The 11,579-nt window shown below is 34.9% G+C and overlaps 1 protein-coding gene across 1 annotated transcript; it reads right to left on the bottom strand.

The window, feature by feature from the left end:
- Positions 1-1,799: 1,799 nt before the first annotated feature.
- On the bottom strand, positions 1,800-8,328 carry LOC133180926 (glutamate receptor 3-like). Its single transcript, XM_061315379.1, has 7 exons — positions 8,178-8,328; positions 8,033-8,065; positions 6,528-6,716; positions 5,609-5,844; positions 5,380-5,471; positions 3,591-4,354; positions 1,800-3,273 (listed from the first exon to the last, which is right to left on the bottom strand). Exons 1-7 carry the CDS (start codon positions 8,232-8,234, stop codon positions 3,205-3,207), a joined length of 1,440 nt encoding a protein of 479 aa, XP_061171363.1. The 5' UTR covers positions 8,235-8,328; the 3' UTR covers positions 1,800-3,204.
- Between the last annotated feature and the right edge of the window lie 3,251 nt (positions 8,329-11,579).

Below are 11,579 nucleotides of genomic sequence, written 5' to 3'. Positions count from 1 at the left end.
TTTTCTTTTGCTTGTCAGCTTATTTTAGGAAGTTGCACCCCATCCCCCCCCCCCCCCACTTTCCGTTGCCACGGGCCTGGACCGTCAATCTTATTCCGAAAAGATGAAATTTGAGAAAGAAGATATTGTGACAGACAGAGGGATGGATTGGGATTACAACAATATACATAAATTTTCTTTAGAAAGTGAAGGGAAAAACTAAGAGCTAATGGTTGATTGATTGATTGTATGTTGTTTTACGTCCCATTTGAGAATTTTTCACTCATATAGAAACGTCACCATATACCGGTGAAGGGCTTCAAATTTAGACCTTTACTCGGCACTCAGGGCCATTGAGCAGTGAGGGTTCTTTATCGTGCCGACGCCTACCGTGACACGGGGCCTCGATTTTAAAAGATCTCATCCGAAAGACACGCAACTTTCACTTCAACGTTCAACTTAGGTCAGTCGCGGCCGTGATTACGATCCTCGTAACTGTTTCCTCGCCAAGCGCCCGGCACTAGAAGTGAAAGTCACGGGTCTTTCGGATGAGACCTTTAAAACCGAGGTCCCGTGTCACGGTAGGCGTTGGCACGATAAAGAACCCTCACTACTCAATGGCCCTGAGTGCCGAGTATACGAGGGGTGATCAAAAAGTTCGCGAACTAATTGAATTACTTCCTTAAAAGAAATAAAATGAAGTTTCAGTGTTCATTATTTTTTTAAGTAGTCCTCTACAATTATAATGCACATTTATCATTGTTCTGCCCATGCGCGAATCACGTGATCCAGGCCGTCACGTGACATGCTTCGTGGCGTTCTGTTCACAGAAGCTAAAAGATTTTTCCGAGTCTTATATTTCTTACCATGCAAGTTATTTTTTTATAACAAGAACATTTCATCTGTCAGAAATGGTCAAATCTCGGCAATAGGATAGGTGGATAAAGACATCCCTTCCCAGAATTAGCATGGTGATCATCAAAACCCGAGTTCTCTGTCTCGGGAGAGTCGTTTATCCGATGTGGATAAAGTATGGACGACCTCTTTTTTATCATATCTCATATGTTTAAAGTCTAAAGTAAATGAAATTTTAGGGATTTAATAATTATATTATTGTAAAGATATTCAACTATTTTTCTAATTGTAACTTTGCGATCTTTCAAAACAAATTGCTCAGCTACTTTAAGGACATATCTTTTCCCCGGCTTGCTTTCGCTGGGCAACAGAACAAACATCATTTTTAATCATCTCCCTGCCTTCACTAAAACAATCAATCCAATTAATGAACAAATTATTATACGCTACTGCAAAGGAATTTCCAAGATATATGTTAAACTTTACAGCCGTTCGTTGCTCGAGTGCGACTGAGTCAACCATTTTTCTACATATTGACGTCATTTTCACATTGTGATGTCACAAACAAGGAGCAAAACATTATATAACACCTGCTATCTATAGAATATGTGTATGACTTTATGTGTGCCAAATTTCATTCTGATCTGAATTATGGTTTTGTAAATATAGAGATAGTTCGCGAACTTTTTGATCACCCCTCGTAGGTCTAAATTTGAAGCATTTCACCGGCATACGCGGTAACGTCTCTATATGAGTGAAAAATTATCAAATGCGACGTTTAACAACACACAATCAATTAATCAAAAAAAGTACCTCCAAGAGCCCTTGGAAATCAGACCTTCGTTAATGCTAAAAAGTAAAGAAACATGAAATTTCTTGTTTATAAAGTTGCCCATGAAATCAAAGGAAAAAAATCTTCGTTCATTAAATAAACTTGTAGTTTGTGATATAATAGAAAGCAACACTGAAAATATATGAAATTTTAATAAATGATATAAACAAGCATTAGAAATTTAAATAAATGATATAAACAAGCATTAGAAATTAAATAAAAATCATGAAAGAGTTTAATAAGGGAGATTGTACTAGGTAACGATGATTATATACCTGTATCGCTCTAATATTAACCCATAGTTAATAGTTAATATCGATAACAGTTTTTTTTCTTTTGAAAAAAAAAGTGATTTGAAGAAATAATTTGCTTTGTTGTAAGAAAACTACTAGTATGTATAATATTACTCTTATGACCTTCAGACAGGATCCTTGTCAAGGCCTGTTAAGCAATCTGATTAAAATTTGATCCTTGATTTGCCCAAATTTCCCTTTAAATTATTTTTTTTACATAAGGGTGAAGCAACAGTTAAACAAGGAGTTAAGCATATCTCGATCAATTTTAATCACAGTTAGTGTTAATTAAGACTTAATTTGAATAACCTTTCAAAGCCTAACTTGTCATACGTTCATATATACATGTACATACAATGAAAATAAAGCAAAAGCATACAGGTGGCATTCATCTTCTGTTAGACTATATTAATAAACTTCTATTTCAATCATTAAACACAATCTTTTTCACACACTTTTTTGAGACCTTTTTTACAATAACCAAGTACAGCATTAATGATTATAACTTTTTCTGTGCACTCAATGTCATCTACTTCTTTATCTACTACACACTCGACCATATGAAAAGGATTTTAACCTAACTGGCAAGCATAATTGAATGAAATATAACGAGAACGTATAAAACAAATCTTTTTAAAAGTGCCGTTACATTAATGCTTACAATGCCAGCCTTTTAAAAGGAGGAAAGCAATCTAGTTCACTCGGGAAAAAAGGGGATTTTTTTTTTTTTTTTTTTTTTTTTTTTTTTTTTTTTTTGCAACTCTCCAGGACAAAACAGAATATCAGCTTTGGTAAAGTACTGCATGTGTACAAGGATTAAAAAAGGGGAGGCAAAAATTTAAAACTTAACATGCATGCGCAGAAAGACTTTGTTACAATTTCATTCAGTGTAAGGAAGGAATTCATGGGCAAATATTTTTAACATGCACATTTCGCATTAAAAAAAAAAGAAAAGAAAAGAGAGGGGAAAAGGAGAAAAAAAAACACTATCTTTAAAATGCATGTAAATTTCTAATAATAAACCCTCGGTCTGTTTTTAACAATTTCATTCATTAATTATTATAATAATTATGCAGTCTTTAGCAAATCGTTAAATCATTGGCTGTATCTATATCTACATGTACATGGCACAAGCAGGGCAGTTTTCTAAACAATACTAATTAAACCATCGGTTCATCATGTTAAAATTAAGTCTTTTCTGATCAACGGTTACTGTTTAGTGCAGGTTATCATGGTTGCTTAGAATTATTGCATGTCATCTGTAATAGCTTCAAATGGTTGTTTGTCTGTCCCTCCTCTTCTAGACACTGCTTTCTGTAAAATAAGAACAAACTTGTGCCTGTTACCACGCTTATTTTATTCATTTATTATCGTGGTCTCTATAAATAAATATTTAAAAAAAATCGAATGCAAATACGTATAGGGAGAAGAATGTTACCTCCTATTTATTGTGATATAGCAACAAAAAAAAATCAAGCATGTAAAATTATACTTTTTAGCAACATAAACAATTTTATAGCTTTAAAAACCCTTGTATTCGTGTTTAAAATAAATTTTAACTCGATTTGAATTACTCAGTGAAATGGAAGTGCTAGACAAGAATTCACATGATCTGTATTATACGTGTTTACCTGCACCCTTCTCTCCGTGCAGATGTCGAAGACCAACAAACAAACGGAAAGAACGATTCCTATGGCAAGTAGAACATATACACTTCCAACCTTATCCATACCCAAAGCACTACCCTTAAAAAGATATCCCGACTCGTCTTTCTTGCTGTTGAAAGACTTAATGTACAGCAAATAATCGTCATAGAAATCTGTGTCACAGACGTCGTCCTCATTCAGCCATTTATCTATTAGTTCTTGAATCACTCCATCTGTCTTCAGCTTAATGATGGCGATATCTAGATTTCTGCATGTGCTAGTGTTTTTGGCACATCCGAAAGAAAACGACTTACGTATAAAAGAATGGTGAATTAGCATTAGATCACACGGCAATTGTCCTGCAATTAGCCTAGCTCCTATTTCTTCTGTTATAAACGCATAATCGCCGTTGCTGTTTCGAACTCGTTTAATTCCATCTTCTGTACTTTTGACCAGTTGATCTGGATTGTTTTTCAAATGTTGTCCAATTTGGCTATCCACCTCATCCAAGGCGTTTGTGAAGTATCTATAAGTGGATCCTGCTTTAACTGTTCCAAATTTCACAGAAGTTTGTTTCGATAGCTCGGAAAATGAATGGAGGGGAGATTCCGGAAGTTGTCGTTTTCCTTCCATGATGAATACAGCAAAGGCTGATGCCCAGGTGGCATACAAAATGATTAGAAACAAAGACCAAAAGGCAAGTACAACTCTCGCAGCCCTGGAGGTAGATTTGGATGGCGCAAGACTTCCTACAATATTGGCATACATATCTAATTTAGTATGTATCAGTAAAGTCCTTTATTTACCACATAAAAGAATTATTCTAACCAGTTGAATTTATACTGTTTAAAATACACCTGCAGTTTTAATTCAACCCATTTAAACATATACATTTGTATTCCAGGATATTACAACTCAATATGAGATGATCAGAAATAATTTAATTAAGCTGCTGTGTTAAAACTCTCTAGTAGAGAGAAGATGATGATAATTAATTCATTGACTAATACAAATTAAGTGTGCTAAACATAAAAGTACGTAAAAGCGTTGTATGTTCAGTGAAGCGGAGTATGGTAGTAGTGGCGTAGGAGTATGTGCATCTGTGATAACTTTGAAGAAAACTATCCAGATATACAGATAAACTAATTCAATCAAGCTTAAATCTGAAAACTTAAATGAGTCGAAGAACGCTAAAATGTCTTTTTTAACTAGTTTGGTGGATATTAGCTGCAGATCTGTAGCTCGTTGGTCTGAAAAAAAAAATTGGGATTGACGACCAGAGAGCTACAGTGCCACCCATTGAAAAAAAGTGTATATTTATTGCGCACAAAAAAGTGCGTTGTTTCTCAATTTATTTCTCCGTATAATTAAACTGCCATCTCAAAATATTACAAACCGTGTGTTCCAAATATATTTTTTCACTACTTCCACAATAAAACATTTGCCAAAACCGTTGTTAATAGCCCACCAGGGCCTGAAATATTTCGCCTACCTATAGTGCCATTTTGGGTGGCAAGACAGTTCGGTCCAACGTACTTCGTACATGACTAATACTTAGTGTGGAATTAGTGAAAGAATATATTAGGAACACACGGTTGGTAATATTTTGCTACAAACGGAGAAATAAATCGAGAAACAGTGCACTTTTTGTGCGCAATAAATATAGTACACTTTTTAAATGTGTGGCGCTGTAGCTCTCTGTTCGTCCTTACTATTTTTTTTTTCAGACCAGCGAGCTACAGATTTGTAACTACTATACACCGTGAAATTTAACCTTGTAAGCAAAATCTGTAGAAGACAACAGGAACTGCTCGGGCAATATTCTTCAGAAAAGAAGTTTCAGCTTCATCTTCCATAGGGTCAAAACTGGCAACAACAACAAAAAAATCGTAAATAGATATGAGTTGACAAGACCAAAACAATGACACATGTTACATGCAATTCCATGTTTAGGAATATCAAAGTGATGTTTCTGGTTGTGACACTCGCGCCCTTTTACTTACTGCATAATCAATCCGTACAGAATGGGAATGATTAAACAGGAGAAGAGCAAGGCGATCCAAACTCCGACGGTAAATGGCTCTAGAAAGGAGACATAACCCTTTATAGCCTGCCACCCCCTCGCAATAGGGCGCTTAAGAACAATGGAAATTCCCGATTCCATGAAGGGATGCGAAAAGTCGATGGCGGTTGCTCGCTCTGCTGTCACGGTAATGGACGCTGCAGCAATATCTGCTACCTACAATGAAAAGTATGAACCCTTTTTGCTTCGCCCTTTTGCTTCCCAACTCTTGTCAGAGCAATATCTATAAAATTATTGTTTAATGAAAGTTATATATCCAAAGTTATTTGATGATTTTATTGACCAAAAAGGAGTATATAATTGTTTTAAATTGGATTCAATTATTAATTGATAAAAACTCTTTTTAAAAGCAAACAACGTCATCTTTCTTGGTTGGTTACGTCTGCTGAAATCTTAGTGAAACGCAGTGAGAGACAGGAGACGACAAAAAATATACATAACCAATCGTATCAATTTGGAAGTTCCGGATCTACTTTTATTACAATGTACAAAAAATAAATGTGAAATTCACCTGGAAGGCCGAGTGCACATAAATTAATGTTTTCAGCCAATTAGAGAGCTAGGAAACATTCAAACTTGTAAGAAACATGTGTGTGTGTGTCTCGGAGTAAGGAATTGAACTGTGGGTTCAAATCCAACTGCTGGTGGAAAATGGACACCGGTTGTTCGGATAAGGGTACCTGGATGAGAAGTTATAAACCGAGGTCCCGAATTGCAGTAGATGTTGCCATAAAAAAAGAGATTCTTCACACCAGCAACTGGTGGCGTCCCAACATGAGTGAAATATTCTCAAAGAGACGCAACCAACCAGGTAAATATAATGTAAACTGAAATCCTACCCCTTTTACAAGTTCTCCTATCATACCAGTCCAGTTCCCATCCCTATCCTGATAGCCGTACTTGAAATCTCCTACATGTTTAATGTCAAAGGTTACATTAATAATTGGTTCTATCCTCTTCAACAAATCGGGTATAAGGCCTTGGAATTCTGAAGGATTTCCAACCTTTTGAGTTACAAAAGGTTTATTCTGAAAATAATGAAAGTTACCATATTATTGCTGTGATGTCTTAAAAAATAAAGAAGGTTCTGCGGCCTTTGTCATTTTCTTTGTAAGTTGATTAATTATATTCAGGAGCACTACCACGCAACCTTATATAACAACAAAGTTTATAAGCGCAAACGCTTGTAGCGGTAAAATTAGATATGAAAAGAAAGCATATATTTCCTTGTTGTTTTTCTTCCGGTTAGTGTACAGGGGCTATAAGCTAGTCACGGCCCATTTTTCTTTTTGACCACCTTTACTATGAAATGTATTTTATAGTATATGAGTGGTTAAGTATAACCCCATGTGGTTCGTGCTTTGAGTAAATAATGCAGAATTGACAAAACAAAATCTCAACGTTTTAAATATTTTACAGTGTACAGTCACGAGCACCATTAAGAAGGATCATGCTAATTTATGTGAATATCCAATGTTATCAGGTATATACCACGAGAAATCACGTGTAAATGCTAGCAATGGGCATAGATCACGCGTAGATTGTAAGCATATCCTTCTGTATGGTATGCTATACCTTCGTATGAAGCATTGTAAAGAATGCAGATAGGTTTACTGTAGGAGTTTGAATCACTATAATAAATCATATGCATATGACATAAGTTTAAATTTTGCGCACTCAGGCGCGGATCCAGGAATTGAAGTTAGAGGGGCCGCAAAAAGTAGGCAGGGGGTCTGGGGCCGCCTTGAGCCCCCCGGTAGGTCCAGGGCAAAGCCCTGGTGGGGATCCAGGGGGGCGAAGCCCCCGGAAGCTTCTGGATTCTAGAGATTTTGTAGGGTAAAAATGAGGTCTACCAAGTAGACATTTTTACATTTTCTCGACGAAACTATGATTTATGCTAAATTTGACAATTTTAGGGGGTGCGCGCCGGGTGCGCCCCCCTTAAATCCGCCACTGGCATTTATGATAAAATGGCTAGTTTAAACCAGAACTCTACACTGAATTCTCGAATTTGCATGCTTCGGTTCTTTGTCAACTTTTAAATCTCTGATTTGGGAATCATGATCATTCATCCCGTGACTTCATTTAAATGTATTTAGATATTGTTATGAAGTGTAAATAATTTCATGGTATACGATATCCCCCTCATGTCCCAACTAAAAAAGGTATATTACAAGGTAAAGCAACGGAGACATAGGGCAATTTAAACACACATCCATTTGCATTTCATTTTATTGCTACGCTGCACGATACATAATGAATATATGTAGTCATATAGCAGTTTTCCCACAATAATTAATAAGAAAAACAGAGTACACATACGACATAAATTGATAGTACTTACAAGAATCGTGGTGACCTTGTACACCGTTTTCTCCTGTAATAAGCAGAACCGTTTGTAAATTGTATCTACGCATGTAGATTGAAATGAAAAGAGAAAGCTGTAAAGATTTTTTTTGCAACGGGGAAAAATATAGATAAAAACTTACTGAAGATGTGGTCGTAAGACCCAGCAAAAGAAACAGACACAAAACGTGGATCTTCATAATGCACCGATGTCAATGCTTGAGCGGATCTTAAATAGTGACTGCACCCAGGGTCGTAAACATGGCAAATAGGACACTAACTTTGTATTTTAAATGTACGACAGACAGTTTAAACCTTAATTCTTCAAATAATCGATAAGCCTACTGCATTGTTATGCAAGCAGTAAAGAAAGGTCAAGAAGAGTCATATATTATAAATATTACAACAACAACAAAAAAATGGGTGGGAGAACACAAAATTGGATATATCCTAATTGTCATCAAAGCTTATGATGAGGTGTACCTGAGTCGTCTCTTGCAGATAAGGCGAAATCTTTCATGCAGATGTTCACATTTAAACATAAATGGGAGGGTGGGGTGGGATGTGCAAAACAATAAACTGATATTGGTCTTTTCCTTGTGCCCTTTTTTTTCTTGTTTCTGAGATGATCATTAATTCATAAAGTAAGATTTTCTACTTAACATTAATCCATAGTAGATATGTTCCTTTTACATTTTATACCTGTTTGTAGACATGTGTCTACAAAAAAATAGATTTGAAAATAAATCAAAAAATGAAGTTTTGTCTCTTATTTCAAGGATGAACTCTCATGGCCGTCTTTCAGTTCTGCTATAAATACATTAAAATATTTGAAATCTGATTTCAAATTGATTCTTAGGCACATCAGATGCTTTGAATCATGTTATGCATTACGGATATGGTCCCAAATCAGGAAGCGTACCTCTTATGTTAGTAACCACTTATCACTCGTCGTTGAATTGTAAACAGAAGGATTAAGACACACAGAATTTATGTATACTAAGTTACTAACTTTTGAGTGCTACATGCACATGCCAGTGGTTGAATGAATGATTCATATATGACACCATATGTGTTCAGCCAGGTGAGCAATATTCATAAACAAGAGGCCCAAGGGCCTTAACGGTCACCTGAGCATAATACAACACTGTAAAGGATTCATAAAAGTATAAAATAAAAGCTGATAGATGAAGATATGTTACCCAAAAGCAAGAGAAATAGAATGATTAGGAATCAGCAAAATAGTACGTCTAGTACTCAGTAACAAATAATATTAACCAGATCTTTTTACTTGCCAGTGTTAATACTCATGCATTTTCAACATATAATCAATAGAGCCCTGCCCCACCACCAGAAGCTCTAATCCAGATGCGATAATTTTCACAATTTTGGAAGAGGCATCCGTGCTCATCATAATTATGCAATTAGTTTGTTTTCTAAATACCTATAGGCGGAGAAGAATATTTTTTAAGAAAAGATGAATTTTCACCATATGATCAATAGAGCTCCGCCCTGACACCAGGACCCCTGACCCGGGTGCCATCCATTTCTCTATTTTGGAAGAGGCACCCTTGCTTATTATAACAATAGGCTTAGTTTATCGGCTAAATACCCAGGAGCAGAGAAGAAAGATTACATGCATTTTTCACTATATAATCAATAGAGCCCCACCCTTACACCAGAGCCCCTGACCCAGGGGCCATGAATATCACAATTTTTGAAGAGGCATCCTTGCTCATCCTAACCATGCACTAAGCTTGTTTGTTTAATACCCAGGCGCAGAGAAGATTTTTTAATGAATATGCATGAATACACGTGTGCAATTTAATTAATCCATCTCTGCAGACAATTCAAGGACGAGTGATTAGTGGTTACTAACCGGCATATGAGGTACGCTTCCTGATTTGGGACCATATCCGTGTCTATCTGTAATGCATAACATGATTCAAAGTATCTGATGTTTTTCATTCAAAGATAACAGAAATTGTTTAGATTTATAAGGATGGCAGCAAAAAGCTGGAATTTGAGCACCATAGTTTATAATCTCTTAGTATTTTAAAAAATTGATATTTGCATTATTTACAAACAAAATATGTCCAAAAATATATAATTATCAACCTAGTGTCTTCCCACAATGTTTTTATTCAAATATAAAATTGGTGTTATGACTATTTTAATACATATATGTGCAAAGTTTTCTTTACATAAATATTGATATCTGGGACACAAGAGCGGATGACTAAGTCTAAAAACTTTAGGAGATTGTAAAATCTTGCCAAATGAACGATTCTATTAAAATGCATATCCTTGCATTAATTTTAAAATATTATATATCTTTCTAAAAAGGATAATACAATTTTCAAATTGATATAAAAAAGAAAGTTATATGCATAATTACATTTTTGACTTATTCGTTAGTTCTTTTATAATATGGGTTCCTCTTCTTTGTGTAACCTTGATTTTGTTGAAATGAACTTAAAACAGTGACCGAGGATTGATGAAATATTTGCAGAAATCTCTCTCTCTCTCTCTCTCTCTCTCTCTCTGGCAATACGCGAAACAATAAATTTTAGTTCCGCTTTTGAAGTGTGGATAAGTGCACCTCCTGATGGGATTATTTAAAAAGCTCATATTTGTTCATGCCACATGGATTCTATTTTTAACCAATGCATATACAAATGTAACAATTTGCCCCCATCTGCACAGATTTTAACAATATTTCAGTACACGCCTGCCTTTGTTTCCGACAAAAATATGGTGAAGGATACATAAAATGTTAAGACTCTTATATTGTATTTCTTTGTAATATTTAACTTTAAAAATTCGCTTTCTTTCTTTTCGAAATGTGAATTTTGATTTATTTGATCTGGCCATATATTTGGCAGTTCATCTAGTGATTTGTACCCTAACGACAGCTAGTTAATTTATTGGAAAATTAATTTTAAGATGCACATTAAAATATTTGGAAGTTATGCCCCTTTGTCTATGAATACTGTACTGTACACTTTAACTGTAGCATTATAAATTGCCTAAGTATCGATACTTATATAAGTGAATATTCAACTGTTCAAGGCACTTAAACAATATTTCTGAAATATTTTTTACAATTACTAGTGATAATTTTTTTAATGCCCATACGGTTTACCTATAGAAGTGATTTATTTTTGTAATTTAACTGTTCAGAGTAGTCGATGCTTTGCTGTTCCTGTTGTCATTTGTCCATCACAATATCCCCCCCCCCCCTCCCCGAAAAAAAAATAAAATAAATAAATAAATAAATAAATAAATGAAAGGGAAAAAATAATAATGTGAAATAACATATTTTGAAAAACTGCATTTAAAAGAAAAGTGACGAAACTTTCTTTGGAAATGAAATTAAGCTTAAACATTATATCAGATATGGCATGTCAAACGTTGCAATATTCGATCATTTCCATAGGTATTGTATAATTCTTGTTTGTATTCTAAATTTTTGTTTATTTGTATTCTATAATTTTCCAGTTGTATTGTGTGATTTTTATCTGTTTTCTATAATTTTCCCTTTG

The sequence above is a fragment of the Saccostrea echinata genome, unplaced genomic scaffold, assembly GCF_033153115.1.
Source record: "Saccostrea echinata isolate AGI-Se365-2 ecotype Australia unplaced genomic scaffold, CSIRO_AGI_Sech_v1 ptg000008l, whole genome shotgun sequence".
NCBI lineage: Eukaryota > Metazoa > Mollusca > Bivalvia > Ostreida > Ostreidae > Saccostrea > Saccostrea echinata.
The sequence above is the reverse complement of the archived record's forward strand: the minus strand, read 5'-3'. Positions and strand labels throughout refer to the sequence as shown.